Raw genomic sequence first — 19,435 nt, 5'->3', positions numbered from 1 at the left:
TTGGCCTTTATGTTGTTCAAATTAAACAAGCTGATACTGAACTATGTTAAAGTACACCTAGAATATACAGAATGCTCATATGAAAAATACTGTGTAAATGTGGCTCCAGTTACTGAAATAAATATAAGAATAGTTCATGGTGTTTCTATGTGCAGTTTACATTTGATGCATGTTAATTTCTGCAGTTTTTTTTATTTTTTATTTTGTGCAGGTTTATTTTTCAGTGCTTAATTACTGTATCTGATTAAAAAAATATTCCTTAAAGCATAGGTACTTTTTGTATAATATTAAACCAAAATAAGTGTAATGAAATGTAAAATAATTAAATGATGATTTAGTTTACAGCAGGCAGTTTGCAAGCACTCCAAGTTAAAATTCTCAGAAGAAACATTGCTGTTCTTTCTTTGCACAGACTTAGTAATATGAGATAACGTTCCATATATAATAATAAAAAGTGTAGTAGAATTTTGGTTGCTATTGGAGCTATGGATAAGGGTTTTCCTGGTGCTATAATTCCTTGTCTTCTCCAGCAGTGCAAAAGAAGCTCATCTTAAGCTCATCTTAAGTGGGTTAATAAAGAATCAGTTGGTATGGCATGGCAATATATTAGGAAGATGAAGATATTTTGATGTATGCTCACCATAATTCACAGGCATTATAATTGTTCTTTGTGGACATTAGAAATTGATGCCCGGAATCTATTCTAAATTCCAACAGTAAGCGAACTGACTTCCAGGAGTCACTAGTGCTCCAGACCCAACACTGCCCAGCATGTGGCAGCTGTAGAATTTTGAATTTCTTGGGGATTATGCTTGTCTTTTACAAACTATGATACAGAATGTTTGGGGATGGTGAAGATGTTGTAGATGTATAATGTCTTATCATTTTATAAATCCATATATTTCTTTTTGCTTATAAAAATAAAATCTACAAGTTGTTGCTAATAATTCAGCAGTTGAAATTACTCCAGTTATATTCCCAAATGTAAGGATTAATGAAACAGCTTTTAAATATGAAGTTAACAACAAAGTATTACTGGCTTATGATCAATCTTATATAGGAAGAGACATTAGGAACAGAAACTTAAAAAATATTAAGCTCCATAGTAGAAAAAATGCTGTCTTCTAATTACTTTTCTAGATCTTATATCATATGCCTTCTGCACTGAATAAATCAAATGTGAACTGTTAAAATCCAAGACACTTGCACATATCTTCTGTATGACATTGAGTTCACATCCATAAAAAGAGGAACATAACATAAACATATCTTTCTACCTCTCATTTGGTAGGAAATGGGTAATGTTTAACAAAACTCAGTATTTACATTTTCCTTAAGACCAATTATAGTGCCTTCAGTTATTATAATGTTAAGGATTTTCATCAAGGTACATTTGAGTCTTTAGACATTTTTTATTGCATTGCACTTTTGAATGAATATATTGATATGCAAATGCTGGGGAGAAAAAAAAAAAAGACCAAAGACCCTGAGGATTTTATGATGGCTTTATTCTTGGGAAAGAACCCATCACATACTTGTGGACACCATACACTTTTTATTTTTTTGAGCTATTCCTCAGTTTTTTGCTTTTGCTGAGTCCTAAAACTTGATTGAGTCACTTGTCCTTAGTGCAAGAGAAAATCTAAGACACATAAAGATTAAATAAGCACCAGAAGATGCAATTTTAGAATGTAGAAGAATGTGATTTTCTTCTAGACCTTTCTAATAACTGGATGGTCAGCACACTCTCCCAGGGAGTGTTGATTCACTTCTTTCCTATCTTTGAAGGGAGAAGGTTGTTTTCTGTGGTGGCAAAATATGACCAGCACGCAATGCTTGCAGAAACATGGTAGGAGTCAGGGAGCTTCTCTTTCCATTGCTTAATCAGTCATGCGTGTGCAGGAGCTTGCCAGGAGCTGCTGGCCACTGCCTTTCCTTGGGGCAGGACACAGCTGAGGCAGGGGATGCAGCTCACTTGGGCACTGACCGTCCTGGACCAGTGAAGAGCACTTACCCAGCTGTGAGCTGCTCATTGAGGGCACAGAGGTGAGGTGAGTGCCTATCCCAAATTCTCACTTTAGGCAATGGAGAACTTGTTTGTTTTCATGCTGGTGATTGAATCTAACCCTTCAACTCTTTTTCAGCTAAGACTCTCGCAAATTCTGTCAAATCCACCCATATTTCAGTTTTAATAAAACTGCAATAAATAGCTTTGGTACAGCTTTCTACAGCTTTGGTTTCAAGTTAGAAGCATTTTATCAACACTGTCTTCTCCCTGGACTTATGACCATTACAAATCCTTTCTTTCCATTGCTTTGCTTTTACTATGGAGGTCCAGAATGAACCTTTTGACAAGCTCTTCACTTTTAATCCTGAAAAAAACGTTCTGCGTTCTTCCTCAGATCATATCCATTTTATGGCTTTTTTGTCTTGTCCACTCAACTGAAAATGCAATTTGTGCAGTTCTAATTAAAAAAATTGATTGCATTTCACTGAATGTGGTGTGGCAGAATTGCTCAGAGCAGTTTAAGTACTGAGATCACCACCAGCCTGTTTGGATTACTCTCTAAGCATGAGATGTAGAGTGAGAATGGAAACAGCAGTTCTGTTAAGATTTCTCACTAGATTTGAGTCTGACAGTCTCTTGTTGCCAAAGTCAACACAAAATCATCTTAAACCTAGTGAGGCAACAGGCACAATCTAATTCAATCCTGTCACTAACCAGAACTAATTGAGCTTCTCTACTTTGGATTTTGCCCCAGTTTTTGTTTCCTCAACCTCTGTGTTTTGAGTTGGGCTGTGCTGTAATAGGGCTTTCTAATGGCATCTTTGTCTTCTGCTTCTCCACGTATGCTGAGGCCCTAGCTGGCACCATCAGCTTTATTCCCACTTTTAGAATCCTTAAATCAGCTGAAACTTCTGCTTAGAACGATAATTGTTGGAATTTAGTTTTTTAGAGGCCTAAAAAACGCCTCTTGCCCACCTTTTTTAAGGTGGTAATGTCTAAATCTGCTACCTCTTCCTGATGCTATTCTTACAAAGAACTTCAGTCTATAGCCAGCATTCCAAGAGTTGCCTAAATTAATGATCTGTTTACACATTGCACAGAAAGGAGACCACACAAAAGCATGCAGATGTGTAACACTCATAAAATGAATGATAAAAAAATATTATTCAGAATTCTGTTTTCAGAAAGGTATTATTTTCCCATGTCAGTAGCAATTATCCTTGTCTTTATGTGTCGGTGTTTCACAAAAGCAGAGGAGTTAGATAATGCATTTAGAATACCTAAAATATTCTCTGTGGATTATTTTGATCCAGTTGTTAACATTTAGCAGCAGTGCTTCCATATCTAGGAGCAGGTTTGTTTTGTTTTTTTTTTTTTAACTCTAATAACCCTACTGCCACTGCTTCTCAAGAAATCCCCACATCCTTTCCGTTACTTTCCTCGAACACAATATTTTTTTTTTTTTTTTTAACTCTAATAACCCTACTGCCACTGCTTCTCAAGAAATCCCCACATCCTTTCCGTTACTTTCCTCGAACACAATATCATAACATGCAAAACCATTTTACCAATGAAAAGAGGAAAATGGCCTGAAAATGGGCCAACTTCAAATAATTTCTCAGATGACTGAAAATGAATGTGGGAATAAGATCGTCAGTTACTGTCAGCTGAGTGGGCATTGTTTAAATGGATGCTAAAGCAGTATGCTGACCAGAGAAATCAAATTTAGAAAAGGTTAGGGTGAACAGAACCTCGTGTTTCAAGAAAAAAGGCCTCTTGAAAGCTTAAAAAAACATTGGAAGTAGAAGTATAAGCTGAGAAAATTTGGCAAGGAAGTAAAGCCCAAAACCACAAAAATAATATCTCCATTTTTTGGATCCCTGAAGAGGAGGGGAAAAATGAAACAGGAGTGCCAAGATTTATTTAAAAAAAAGTTCTAAAAAATATTTTAAAAATTGATTTGAATGGAGAAATTATAATGTCACATAATACTCAGCTCATCATGCAGAGCATCATATCCCAAGAGCTACTTGGAGGAAAGCTTTTAAGGCTTACAAATAAAGAAGCATTTTACACAGAGACATGTTATAAGGAAGAGGAAAGGAGACCTTAATGTAAAGAGAAGCTGAGAATGTTTTGCTAGACCAAAGTGTACAGAGAAAAGATGATAACACAGTATTTTTGTGAGACTTAATATGTGTTTACTCTGGATGTGACTATGGAAACTGAGGCAGAGAAGGTGTCCTTAAAGTGGGTTAAATGTATACAAAAAAAGAAAATAGCAAGAAGTCAGTGGAACACTAGGATATTAAATTAATTTGAATTGTCCCTCCTGCCTATTAATATTCTTAGTTTTCCATTTCAGAAAAGCAAAATACAAGGTGTTTCATTATTTAAACTTACCTGATTAAAAAATTTCTTAAGAAATGTTTTCTTTATACATTAACATATTTTGACATAATATATCCCTTGTTACAGTGTATGCATATTTTTCCTGCAACGTCTGAAAGTTGATTGTATTCTGTGCTTCATAAAACATTTTGAAATTATATGGTATTTCATAAACTCTGAGAGTCTGGTTCCATGCCATTCATGTCTGTCGTTTCAATCTGTATTTAGAATACATGAAGCAATCATGCAGTCTGCCGTGTACTTGTAGTGAGCTCCATGTTGTTAGATGGTTCTGGAGAAGAAAGTTTGCTGTATGTGCGTGGGAGCCATTTTTTTTTTTAACCTATGAAGATCTGCATTCAGAATTTCACATTTTCCTTGAAGCAAATGGAGGTACTAGCAAACACTTGCAAGAGGGAAATCCAAATTCCTGACAGGAGAGAATGATTTTCAGTAATTGTTTTCATGTGTTTGTAACGTCTGAAAATGTACAAAGATGCTGAACTATTTTATGAATATCTATTGTGTAACTGGGTCAGGTGCATAAGCACACTTTTGTAGCTGGCTTTAGACAGCTCTATTCACTGTGATTTGTTTTTGTGAAGTACTCCATATTTTATTGGCAGGCATCTTCTCTTTAAGTGCTGAGGTTGCAGTACTGGAAGCATCCCATAAGACACTGATGTAGGGAGTGTGCCATGATTACCAGGATATTATGAAATGGTTAATATGGAATCAACTGCTGCTTTGTGACTGAAGCATATCATTGCTTGCTATATCAAATATAACTATGAAAGGTAGTAGCTTTTCCCACAATTACATTTTTTTTTCTTCCCTTTTTTTTTTCTCTTTCTGCCTTTTCATATACGAAAGAGATGAGGTAACAACAACTTTAGAATTTTAGATTTTAGCTTTTCCATTATAGGCTTCTTAGCTAACTATACAGAAAGCAGGAGACACAGTTTCACCAGACAACAGTGATGCAAAAGATCCAAGCAGAACCTTTTGGATGGTTCTTACCATCACAACTGTGTTTGGTTACTTTGCAGGAGAGTAGTGTGAGGCTAACAGAAATATATCTTTTTTTTAAAAGTTTACATCAGAATTACATTGTAAAAAAACACTTTTTCAACCTTAGGGAATATTAAATATTCATTTGAAAAGGATGAATGAGGCAGCTTCAGAGAGTTTGTCTTCACTGCTTGGCAACTGCTGTCACAGAAAAGTCTGTCATGAGAAACTGTATGCAAGCTCCTGACCTCCGAACCTAGAACACCAAGGCTATTTTACCTTTGTTCATTTTGGTAACATCGATGTGAGGACTGCAGTGTAACTGAAATGAACCAAGATTTCTTCTTCCTGTCTTTTGTTCAAGGTTGGGACACATGAGGTAGACTCATAGTTGGCTACAGTTGGCTCTTGCAGGTAATCTGTCTTCCAAAAGTTGATGATAGTGAATGTATACAAACAAAAATCCTATTCAGACTATATATACCAATATATATGAGGATGACAAGTGCTTATTTTGTATTCGAAGAAACACAACTTTGCAAGCTTAGCTTATAAAAAAACAGACAAATGAAGTACAGTGTATAGTCAGTGTATAAATAAAACAAAAATGTAGCTATAATTGCCAATTTTGAGGAAGAAATGCTGAATTTGGTCAAAATTGAAGCACTGAACACATAATTCAGCAAACTTAAAGCATTGGATAATAGACTTAAAACAATTTTTAGGGTTGATGGACTGCTGGAGGGGCAGATTGTGGATATACAATACAGTGCTTTTAAGCATATGTCTCCAAACCTTTGAATCAAATAAAAAGATGAAGGGTTGCTTTGGGTTGGGCTACAAGGACTCAGCATCCCGCTAGACCTTACTCTGTCAAGAGAAATCTGTTCAAATGCAGAGTGAATATTTTTTGCGATATAAAAGATTAAGCTAAAGAAGTAAGAGGGGTAAACTTAAAAGGAGAAAAAAGGATCAATTCATAGAAGTTTCTTGCATCTCTAGAGGAACACCAAAATGAAGTACCACATGGCAAAGACAATAGCCCGCGTTGCCAGGTAACAGAGCCATCTAATAGATAGATGGGATTTTGATGTCTAAACTAAGGACATGGAAAAGATCTTTTCTTTAACCTTTTAACTAAAATAGCAGTGTCCAGGACAAAGATAGTAAGAGCTACACTTATGGACTGGATAAAACTGTCTTTATAAAATGAAAAAGTATCTTCGGCACCAAAATTCAGTATTCTTGAAGCCCTTCTGGTCATTGATAAAGGAAAAAAAATGCATTTAATTTCAGGAAATGGACATTTTATTCAGAAAGGATTACTCTGAGGATCATTTTCAGACTTTGAAAAAAATAATCTACAGGAACTTTGGTATTTATCTGTGGAATGCAACAAAAAATTAACCAGTTCTACTATACATGAGTACAAGGCAACCAAATCCCTTACTGCTCTTGTTAGATATATTAGTGCAGAAGCTAAAGAATAATGAAGGAAATCAGGGAGTCAGTGCTTTGGAAATAATAAAAAAAATCCAAAACCCAACAACAAATTTACATTACATGTTAGTGGATATATGCATTTTGCACTAGATTTAAACAAAGCTTGGCAAATGATACAGGTGTCAATTGATACTTTCTTGAGGAATCGAGTTGGAATTAAAATATCCTGAAACAGAAACCTGATTCCAAAAGACAAATGATGAATTCCCATTGAAAACAGTAGATTAAATTCACATACATAGGCCTTAATGAATCACCAGAAAGGGCTATTTTGTTAAAAAGAAGGAAATATTGAGCAATAAGCAGCAATTCTTTGCAACAGGTTGGAGAAGTGAATATTCCTACCATAAAGTTAGAAACTAAGGATAGGACTTGTATAGGCTGCTTTCCTTTATTTCTTTATAGCAACAGATTTTGTGATTATTTCAATTCCATAAACAATAATCAAAATAAAAGGACCAGAACATCCTTTTGCAGTGCTGTGTCTGGTGCTATGAAATACCAAAAAATGGTATAAAGCAGCAAAAATAAGCCTTAATACTGAAGTGTTTCTCCTGTGAAGATAATCTACCAGGGATTCTAGCAGAACAGAAACTAATATTTCTGATCTTATAGGTAATGCCATATTTCAAAATTCAAGCTGTTAATTAACAATTAATTAATTATAAATAATTACTGAAGTAGTCTTATGATTAAAAATGTCTTGACTCTTAATTTAAAAAAAGGGAGAGATCTTGATTATATCAGAAATAAAATTAAAATAATGAAGCCTTCCTATTTGATTCAAGAAAGAAAGCAGTTTGGTAATGGTTCTGCTTCTCTTCTGTAGAGCATCTGAACATCCTAAACTGCTTTGCTGATCTAATCTAAGTAAGAGTCACCAATAGGTGTTTTTCTGTATTATAGAACCCTGTGATTTAGAGACTTCTCGTTCCCACTATTAGGATAACAGCTTCATCTTACTGCAATGTGTCCTAATAAATTTTTATTCTTGGTCTATCATCTGGCCAGTGGACCAATTGCTATCTTTAAAACATAGCCATATTTCTGAGTAAATTAAAGGGTTTTACAAGGAGGAATAAGTTCTAAACCAAATAATTGCAGCTGATACTAAAAATGAAAAGTGTGCTATTCATGTATAGACATGGCTGTTCACTGGTTGGGTTTTATTTTATTAAAACCAGTTTATATATCCAGACCTATCTCGAATTCAGTGGTTAGTCATGATGTTTCAACCATTAAGACATGCCTAGAACAAAAAGTCTTCAGACTGTTTTTAGGAGAAAAACTCATAAAGCTATTCAAAATAAGGAGCACTGACTTTAAATACAAACAGCAAACCATTGAATGGAGCACATGGTAATTTTGGCTTCATATGACTAGGTAACATAATTTGAGTATCTTTTTGTAAACAAAGTGGTTATTTCTATGTCTTTATAATTAAATACACAATATATGCCGTCTGTAAAAATATGAAATAGCCAGGTCCTCATTCATGTGATATGGGAAAGCAAACCGCTAAAAATCTTCCCGAAAGAAGAAAAAAAGTGTAAACTTTGCATCCTGTAAAAGCATTCAAATGCAAAAAAATTACTTTATTTTGGCTCTTAGAACAACAGCAAGAAAGATTCATGCAACAATATCAGTACTTTCTATGGAAAACTTCAGATACCTAATACGGAAGGTTTAATGCATCACTTGAAAATAGTATTAGATGAATGTTATGGAGGATGACAAAAATGGGTAGTGTATCCTGGACAGGAAAACAGTACAACAGAGATACTGAAATAATTGAGATGATTTGATATCAACATGATAATCTGATATTTGTAGGACTAATAGACAGTTAAGTAGAGTGTAATTGAGGACAATAATTGAATTATAGACTCCTTCCTTTCCTCTGATTTCCTATCCTTTCTGCTGCTTTACTGGAGCGCTATCTAAGTCTATTTATAAGTCATTAATTTCATAGTGGGGTGAATGTACCTCTGTGAAGTTACAATTGCTTTATACTTAAGTAAGAAGAGGAGGAAGAAAAGGCAACCAGTGTATGGTCAGTATAGAATGTGCTTTCATTTGTTGATCTTTAACAACTAAGCTGTGTACCAAGAAACAATTAATGTATTACTATGAATCATGTAAAAAGTTAATACATAGGATACAGTCAGTATTAAAAATTTTTCTTTAGGAAAAAGTAGGGCAAGTGAAAACATTTTTGAAACAAAAAGTGAATTCCTGAGGAAGTGTTCTGTCAAGGAACTAATTCTTTGGCAAATCTGCTGGCTGCTGTAGATCTGGTTACAGCTATATATGTTTTAAACTCCCCTCTCTCGGAGACTGTTCTCATGTTTTAAACTTGAATGTTTTCCTCTCTGTTTCCTCTCTGTATCTTAAGAACCTGTGTATTTACAAAAAAATATGTATCAGATAGCAGCAGAATACAGTCAAAGAAGGAAGGTACTGAAATCTTCTCAGTCATTGTTCTTCGCCATCTGAATTTCACATACATGACACCAGCTGTATCCTAGCATCTGATCTCAATGAAAGACTGAAGGAAAATTTGGTTTATTTAGCTTATCAAAGAGAAAGCCAAGCAGTAACTGGATCACAGTCTGTAATTATCAACACAAGGAAAGGTTATCCGATACTAGAAGACTCTCTAATCTCAGAGACAAAGGTGTCATGAGTTCTAGTGGCTGGAAGCTAAAGTCAGCAGAGTTCAAAGTGAAAATAAGGTGCAGATTTTTCACCATTGCAAGAATTTAGCATATGAGGTAGCAATTCCACAGCTGGCCTGAATGAATGAAGTGACTGAATGGAGAAAGCATATAGTCTCTTGTGTGTGTCTGGGGGCCCTCCAGAGAAATCAACCCCCTTCTCCAAGGGGGTTGTTTAGTTAGTGTGGAGAGCTGAAGTGAACGAAACAGTGCCTTCAGCCACAGTGTTGGGCTAAGTCTTGTCTGTGACAGGAACCATGAAGACAATACAGGGGGCTCACTGTGTTTCTCTCTCCATTTTCCATCAAGGATAGAACTAACATTTCAGTGCTCATCAACCGTCATATCTGAAATAGACTCATCATGGTGGTAAGAAAAAAGTTATGGAGAACAAATTAACAGAAATTCATGCAGCTCTTTTAACACAAAGTGTACAAACTTAAAATAGCTTTTTCGTATATGAAGACATGTTACTAACTTGAAGCTACATCAGTGAAAAAACTGAAGGAATACAATTTCCATTACCTCAAGCATGAAGGATCGTTGACAGCAGTAACATATGGTCTCCCTAACATTTCCCTATTCAGAAGTTGGGGGAGGTCATGATTACAGAAAGCAAAGGCCTCAACTGAGTGAGTGTAAAGCACTGCAAGCTGGTGTACCAGCAGTTTCTATGTACCTAATGAAGAACAGAGAAATTAAATCTTTCCAGTCTGAAACTTTCTTTTTTTGTATTTCCCTTTAGTGAAGGTGTTCATTGTGCTTGTTTCTCTAGGACTGCAACTCTCTTGGTAACTGCAGCCCAGGGGAAGGCACAGCCTACAGAGCCTGGGAAATGCAGTTGGGTGTAGTGAGGGGATGGTCCTCATCCCAAACTCCTTGTAGAATAAAGTGTCAGAGTCTCAGCTATGGGCAGAGCCCACCTGAGAAGTGGTGGAGGACTGAAGGCAGCCTTCCAGTTGATAAAAAGGATTGGAAAAGGGTTATTTTACAATGCTTGTTACTGCTGGAATGATAATTCACAAATGCGATAAGTTAATAAAGCTGATTCCTTATTAAATTGTGTCCTTTTTTGTCTGTTTTCCTGAGCAGTGAAAGAAGAGTGAAAAAGACTATTTGGGTATTAATATCTGTTCTTAGACCAATACCTTCAACTAAGAAACTTGCAAATTGGAAAAGCAATGCTAACTTTTAATAATTTTATTCTAAAATATTTTCACATTAATTTAAAAATGCAAAAATATAAATTGTTACATTTTGTTCATGGTTTGGTGTATTTGGTGTGTTAGATGTACTTAACTTTAGAAAAATTACTGTGTCAATATACTGTTTTAGCTATTTTCTGTGTTTATTAGTGGAATGGAGGGAGTTGTATTTTATGATCCTGAAAAGGATGTGAATAGTAAGTTATATTATTTTAGTTGTACTGTGCAAAAGATAGCCTCAGAAGTATATTTGTTATCTGATACATAACTGACAACTGTGTCATGCATACTGTTGGAAGAAAATACAGCTAAGCATAATTGCAACCCTGTCCATTTCCCTGTGGTTGCTTGTAGAGTTTGGGGGCTTTTGAGGAAAATATGTTGATGTGACTCAGGAGAAATAGATCTTAGGGGTATCCAGTTTTGGCACACACATATTCTTCTAACAGCTATACTTCATTGCATTTTTAAAAACCATTTAAGTTCATGTTTTCACTGATGGATTTTAAGTGTTTAAGAGATACAATTAACTTAACTGAACTTCATAGATGGGTAAAATTTACTATGTTCTGATGCAATATTTTAATGAAAAAATCCTGCTAATAACTGTCACTTTGACTTTCTTTAAAGGTCCTTGCCTATACAGAAGGCCTTCATGGAAAATGGATGTTCAGTGAGATTCGGGCTGTTTTTTCAAGACGGTATCTTCTCCAGAACACAGCTTTGGAAGTGTTCATGGCAAACAGAAGTATGTCTTTGTTTATTTTGTTGCATAAAAATATGCTAGCAATTATTTTGCATGTTATCTGTTAATCTTAGAATTTAAACTCTGTTCTTCCTTTGATAAAGTGCTTATGTCTGTGTTCAATAATGCTTACTCTTGCATGTATTCATTGCATTTTGTATTAAAGTCAATCACATAAGTCAATCTCACTGCTTTCTGTGCAGCAGTGAGATTTATTTATAAAAACAGATTATTGCAATTGGTAAATTCTTCAAATATTTTATTGGAAATTTGCTTTTTCTGTGATGTCACCCCTCTCTTCCATTTTCTGTAAATATTTTAGTGAAATACCTAAAAAGATATTTCCTTTTCTAATTATGAACTGAGTTAAAGTAAAAAGGACTAGGTCAATAAATGGATCCACTCAGTTTTCTGTGTGCTACTCTGATTCAGAGTTGAGTCCTTGGTAAGCTGTATCAGTAGTCCTCTGCTCTGAGGAGCTTTGATGTAAAATTTTATTTCAACTGGAGAGGGAATGAAACAATTTCTGGTCCTGTGTATTTTAACACACCAGTTAGAAGACCAAATGACATGCCAACTACTGAACAGCTTCCCAGCCTGATAAGAGGCTATACGGGTTAATGGTAAGCTGCAGTTTCTCTGAAATATATCTCACAGAGCTCTTCTGCAAAATGGAAGAGTTAGTGACAAAACATTGACCAGCTAACGTTACACAGGTATGAAGTATGCCAGGAGTTTCTGTTCTAACTTGGATCCCCAGGAAGATAAAAGTGTAACCGACTTCTGTTCCCAAATAAAAACTAAAGAGCATTTTAAAAATATATGCAAGTGGAGAAACATATTTCTGCAGATGGTTTACTAGTCCATATTTTCCCTTCTTCATTTAGCTTCTGTTATGTTTAATTTTCCTGACCAAGCAACAGTGAAAAAAGTTGTGTACAGCTTACCACGTGTTGGAGTAGGAACCAGCTATGGTTTGCCACAAGCCAGGTAATTTAATTAAAATACTTTTTGTATTTTGTGTCTGTTATATTACACAAATGATATTTTGGAACATGTCAGTACTAAAACCTTATTCCTGTCATGAAAGTTTAGATTTTCTTAAGGTTAGTTTTATATACTATATGGCCTGTTATTGTGAAATAGAAGTAAATTTTTTATAAATTAGGGTTTTTTTTTAATCATTACAGGAAATAAGTAGCTTCCAATGAAGGACCAGAAAAACACTTTTACTTTATGTCTTCAAAGTCTGGTTTTCAGTCAGGTTTCATAAATGTATAGACAAGTGTTCATCCTTGTTCTGATTGTTATGCAGGACATGCATGGAACTAAACTTGACTAGGTTTTGTGTTTGCTGAATGAATTTTTATATATACATATATATATATTCTCACTTGCCTTTTATATGAATGTGTGTGGGTTATACTTCATTGCTTATCAATATAGCGGCTATTTTGCAATTTCCAAATTTCTTCCATTCATAAGTATAATGCAATATTCTTCTGTTTCCAAAATTAAGAGGGATATATATTTTGGAAAAGACCAACTAAGGTTCAGTTTTCCCATACTATGGTCAAGTACAGTTTTCGTTATCTCATCAATATCAATATCAAATCAGCCTATGATCAGAAATAAGGCTGGGAATTGTCAGATCCTATACTGTAAAAGTGTTCATATTTCAGTGATGGGTAAAATAATCTTTGTGTCTACTTCACTGAGTTGGGGGGATTAAATTTCCTGCCTCCACTTTTTTTTTATGTTTAGAAATGTCTGTTCAGACCTAAAATTGTTTTTGAGGGTGTGTCAGCAGAAGTTTGGTGAAAAATATTTAGATTCAGGGTTAATTCTGGTCAAAATAAAAGAATAATAAATAAATACAAGGGAGTGAGGAAACAGCAGGAAATTAATAAAATGTGGTGCTTTGGGTTCAGATCTCCATTTGGCTTGACTCGGCCAAAAGCCAATGACTTGATCATCAGTGTAGTGTCTGGGATGTGTCTTTCTCTTTCTTTAAGTCATTTCCTACAAACTAAAACTTCGTATCATCCTTGTCTTATCCCAGTGCAGAATGTGGAAATACTCAGAAGTGTCAAAGCATTTGTAGGATTGGAGAACTATTTCATTCCCAGCTGAACATCATTCCCTGTCATGAGCTCAAGAGTCTCATGATGCCTAAGGCTTGATCTCCTGAATGTGCTGAAATTCTAAGGCAAACTGCCAAATTTCTCAAGTTTTCACTGAGATCAAGGGGAAGTTGGGGCATTTCTTTGGAAGGTGCATCTTGTTAATATTTGCATTGTTCTTCCAGATACTCAAATTAAAGGAATTGCTGTCTCTAAATAGAAAGTAATAATATTCTTTTCTGAAATAAAAATGGCCACATGTTCTAGAACAAACAAAATGCAAATTTCTCAATCAGAATTTCATATCTACAGTGACATTTTTTACTTTTGAAATTCATATCCTTTGTGCATTATTCAGTGAATAATTGTCTGAAAAAGTTTGTTGATATATAATTATTTAGAAAAGTTTCAGCTTGACTATTATATGCAGTTATTTCCATACCTTTTTGATTAAAGTTCAATTTGAATCAAAAATGGGCTTGCTAGCCTTCAGAATAAATCTGGCATAATGTAGTGAAGTTGTTTTTCTTTCTTGTTTTTGCGTAATCATGGTATCATTTATGCATAATAAAGACCCTGTAATCATGGTTTTTCCTTTTTTTCTGTCTATATACCCTTATTGTCTTCAGTAGGATTGCAAGGGAGTAACTGAGGGAAAATCTGGCTCTATAACTGTTCTTTAGTTAATACTTTGTTGATGTTAGAATATAGTTTCCCTTCGTATGAATATGTTGCTCTGGAATGCTAATTTTTAAAATTATGCTTATTTGTATAACTAACAAGGAGAAATTATGCTGAGTAACCAAAAGGAGCTGCTATGCTGAGTAAAATGTTACCCTGTTTTTATAACCAATTTTCCAGATTAAGCTGTACTTAAAAATATTTTAACAAAAGCAGATCTTTCTGATTGTTTTGCTTAAACTCTTTAGTTTTATTTTTGTAAGTAATATTTCCTCTCTGATACTACTCTGATAAACATTTCATCTAAAGTTGATTACTTTATCATGGAGAATTGTGTTTGTGATGGATACATACTGAAGGAGTAAATTACTTTTAATGCAGTACATCAACGTTAAGTGCATTTCTGTTTTCATGGAGAAATCCCGTGATTTACAAAGATAGAAAGAAATAGAAGGAACAAGCAATATTTATGATCTTCTAATGGCATAAAGGATTAGAAGCAGGTAAACTGGTATCTGTTAAGACTGTTACAGACTGGCTGTTCTGAGCGTCTCCAGTTTGCCTCTTCGCTGCCTTTCCCAAAAGCCTGTCTAATGCTTTGTTTCAACAAAGCTTCCAAGCCAGTGCTTAATGTTACAAAGAAGTAATTACATCCTTAAAATTAGTGGAAGAATTTGGTTGGATATGGTAATCAAATTTATCTGTCTTTGATAAATGAATTTTCACTATTCCTGAAACATGTTGCCTTGATTGTAGTTTCTTTATCACTGCGACATGATACAACTGGGCATACAGGACTCTGCCTTTTACATTTTTACAAGACTATTAGCAGACCACTTTTTAGGGTTCTAACACCTCAGGTGTAATTTGCTAATGCATTTTATTGAGGGTAACATCACAGCTTAGAAACCAACTGTGAGCTGCCTGACAGTTTTGTAAGCGTAAAGAGATCCAAGAATTGGTAAAAGATACAGTACCATACTTCACCACTAAACGTGTGCCTAGCACCATCCACTGAAATTCTGTGGGCTATTAATGCATTAGATAAAACAATGGCTCCAGTTATTAAAGCTGAGACAAATGAAGTTTTTGATGAAAAAAAACATGGTTTGGCTGGTACAGTAACTATATTCAATGTCCGTTCAGCTCTGCCACTTATTCCACATCAGTAGCTTGGTGATGGATTTTCAGATCTCAGTATAGCTGGTAGCAGAGGTTGGATTTTAGGAAGGGAGAGGGATATAAAAGCTAAGATTTGATGTCATCAAAGCAGAAAGCCCCTTTTAGAGCTTTGATTAAAGGTGAATATTGATGAGTCTCTTGTCAGAAGCTGGTGACTTTCCCGAGCCTTTTTTTCTTTCTGAACAGGAGCAGTGCAACACAAAACATCACACTGGTGCTACATTTTTGACAAGATACTTAAAGATTCTTTCTATGAAATTGTATTGTAGCCAACTAAATTAAAAGTGATTGTGAAAGGGGGTGGATCCTGCTCCACGTATGGGATATATAAAATCCCTTCTTTCAACAAAATGACATGAAGTGTTTTCTAAACATATTTAAAGCATATAAAACTTGAAAAATTGGATCATCAGAGGCTCTTCTGCGTTTTCCATTTTGAGTAGGTATTTCATGGCTCTTTAGAAGCAAAGGAAGGACATTCATTTGTGCTTCTTCATATTGCTGATGGCATATCGAAGGAGAGAAATGGTTTGATCAAAGTTGGATGGATTTAGCAAAACACAAAACAGTGGGTCTTCCTGTGTTAACTGAAACAAGCAAGTGTGGAACCAATTTATTGTGAATAATTTTTTCCAGTCTCTGCAGAAATAACTGTGAATCTTTCAAACACCTTAGATATAAATAAGGAGCTTTTGGGGTATATTTTGATTTTCTGTAGAGTTTGCTCAAATCAGGCGTTCAAATGCAAAGTCCAGCACTTGACAGTTATAGATTTTTGAGACTCCCTGGGAGATTGTGGGTGAAGTCTAAAAGCAGCTACTAAGCTGTACTGATGCATAAATGTTGTTTTGTCATGGGAGGAACAGAAAGTCTGTGACAGAAATGCATTCTAAATTTAATGATCTCTTTAGTATTTTTATTTTCTGTATTTATTAATTTGTATGGCGCATTAGTCATAGTTTATTTGGAACAATATGTCTTTGAGAGTTCCACTGTAAAAGTAATTGTTATCCTATAAAATGCAATATAAAGTATGATTGCATTCAGATAATTCTTTAGATAAATTGTTTGGAAGAAGCATAACAGAGACAACTTACAAAATGTTTGTAATGTCTCCTGTGTACTAGTAATGTACATCCTGGAGTCTACTGTAAAATAAGGCTAGCCAAGCTGGCAAGACCTTATGTACTGCTATTTTGGGTAAATACAAGTGTACCTACACTTGCATGGTCATTTTTGTATGCTCAGTTTGTAAGTCCAAGTGTGGCAGACATTGAAAACCTACACATTGGCAATTTAGATGTATAATTATAGTAACTATACACTCTAGTTGCACACCAATACTCATCCTTTCTCCGGAAACACGGTTTAGTGTATGTGTAGGAGTATGTACATATGTCTTTAGATGGTCCACATTTTTATAATCGCTGCCCAATTTGACACCTTGAATATGGTTCTCTTTTAAGAAAATACTCATCATTCAGCATCTGGAAATAGCACACTTAGTGTGTTTAGTGTGAAGCTGAAGCATTGGGTGTCCCTATTTACTCCTGACAAGCTGTATAAATACTAGATATATTCTTTATATTCATGAATAGGCTACATATTAGGGATCCTCAGTTTTTTGACAGGTATAAGCATTTCCTCTATTTTGATCCACTTATAAGATTTAAGTGTCTGTAAATAAAAGTATCTGAGGAGATGAACTTTTTCTCCTTCTAAAGATTTTCCTTGTCTTTTTTCAGCAAGGACAATTTTCTCTAGAAATTAGCTGTGAGTGTGGGGCTATTTCTGCTTGTTACAGATTCTTTATTTCTTTAATACATTAGTCTAGACTGAATCTAGTCCCCTATATTTTACCAGCCAGGGGCAGTATATACTATGGGTAATTTAGAACTTGATGCATGGTATTAGGTTATTGTGATATTACATAGAATATAGAAGAGCTGAAATTTTCTGCTTTTCTCTTCTTTGGCAAAAGTTTTAGAAAATGTGTAGAAATTGAGTATCTTAGAAGCTTCTACTCCTCTTCCAAATTTCAATTAAATGCAATTCAGAAGTTATTATGGAGAGACAGGCAGATGGACATGTGAGCAGATAACTGAATAAACCTTGTTTCTTTCAGAAACCAGTCTATAAATAGAAATCTTGAAGCTTACTGGGATATAGGAAAGGATCATGGGTTGCTGAGCATGGGGGAGGTGCACAAATCATGGAATAAATATCTACAACCCACAAGCTGGAAATATATGGCACTTTAATCTATCACTCACTCACCTTAATGAACTTATCTCAATGTATCCTTTTGAAACGGGGAAATGGTATTCCTCTTTTATTCCTGCTGGACAGACCAGGCACCAGGAGGTCTGCAGTTCCTTTTACTTCCAGTCTTTTAACCAGATTCAGAATGAAATATAACACAAAATATATTATTTTGAATTATTACAATGCTGTAGTACTGGTAAAATAAAATGCAGATCTTAATTTTAGTCATTTCTCAAGTAAGGGTAATAGTGTCTTCTTGACTTCATTAAACAAAATAAAAAAGCCTCTGAGAGAATCTGAAATTAATCACACTAATAACATTGCCCTACATCTTAACATTTAATGAGGCTCTTAAAAAAATCATTCTTTAAATGTGTTTCCTAGGAGAATTTCTCTGGCCACTCCCCGACAGCTTTATAAATCATCCAACATGACTCAGCGCTGGCAGAGACGGGAGATATCGAACTTTGAATACTTGATGTTCCTCAACACTATAGCAGGTAAGGCTTCTAACTCTTTAATCCTTCATAATGTGTTTATGTTTGTCAAAGTCTTAAGCACCGTGACTTGATAGAATACATTTATCCCTCTAGAATTCAGCTACAGCTTTATGATAGATTCTGAAACACACACATTAAATTTTATCAGAAAATGCACAACCTATCACTGAGACTTTAGATTCATGTATTGTTGTGGAGGCTGTTCCTTACTCCCTTTCTGCCATTTCCTCTGCTGACAGCTTTGTCTGAAGCTTTATTAGAGTCAACAAACCATTGCCAGAGAGTGTCTGGAAATAATAATGGGAAAATGTAATTTCGCTACTTCATCATTCTCAGCAACAGCAACTAGACAGCAGAATAACAACAGTATTCTGCCTAGTACAGATGTCACCTGGATTGTGGTATGATTAGATTACAGCATCTTTTCTCGTTTAGTTCTTTGAGCTGAAATATAATATCAGATTAGGTATTTAAAATGAGAAATAACTGCCATAGACATCCATTCGTTATTGGCAAAAGACGAGCTTTTCTGGCAATTGTCATTAATTAAACATGCACAATAGCATTTTTCCTTTAACCTTCCCCTTTTAGTATTAACTCCTGTGGTATTTTTAAATATAAAACCCAGCAGTTTTCTACACCATATACGAAGATTTCCTGAAGGTTGTCCATTATGATGATTCCTGCCTGTAGCACACGTGCTGCTTATGAAGCTGCCTGTGGAGAGACTTGCTCAGATATTTCACTCCAGTGAGCTTTAATTTGAAACTCAAATTAAATTCCACCAGGCAAGACTTTGTACTCCAGTGTTTCAACTCTCACCTTTACTTGGTCCTAACTTTTACGCTTGATGTTATCCTCAGGCCAGACATGAGCCAAATGTATGTATGTGCAAAACCCAAAGGCAGCACCTGTAAGTGCCTGCTACGCTGGCCAGTCTGAGGGCAGTCACTGTGTTCTTCCCAGTAGGGCAGTGGCAGAATTCAGGAGCTGTCAAACCAACTTACTTTGAACCTTTAGGCTTGTATGGTAGTCATCTTCTGGGCATCCAGTCTTACAGACGTTAATAAATGTGTCATCAAATTATCCCAGTGTGATACAGAA

General features: G+C 35.1%; 1 protein-coding gene across 9 annotated transcripts in view; it reads left to right on the top strand.

Moving 5' to 3' along the window:
- Positions 1-19,435, top strand: part of NBEA (neurobeachin) — a 506,029-nt gene that overhangs the window by 386,709 nt on the left and 99,885 nt on the right. For all 9 annotated transcript variants that reach the window (XM_014965903.1, XM_014965897.1, XM_014965904.1 and 6 more), the window contains 3 exons: positions 11,466-11,583; positions 12,468-12,570; positions 18,216-18,331. In XM_014965903.1, the coding sequence (XP_014821389.1) occupies positions 11,466-11,583; positions 12,468-12,570; positions 18,216-18,331 (337 nt within the window). The remainder of the gene's footprint in view (positions 1-11,465; positions 11,584-12,467; positions 12,571-18,215; positions 18,332-19,435) is intronic.

The sequence above is a fragment of the Calidris pugnax genome, unplaced genomic scaffold (assembly GCF_001431845.1).
Source record: "Calidris pugnax isolate Ruff unplaced genomic scaffold, ASM143184v1 scaffold20, whole genome shotgun sequence".
NCBI lineage: Eukaryota > Metazoa > Chordata > Aves > Charadriiformes > Scolopacidae > Calidris > Calidris pugnax.
This window is presented reverse-complemented; position numbering and strand designations above follow the sequence as displayed.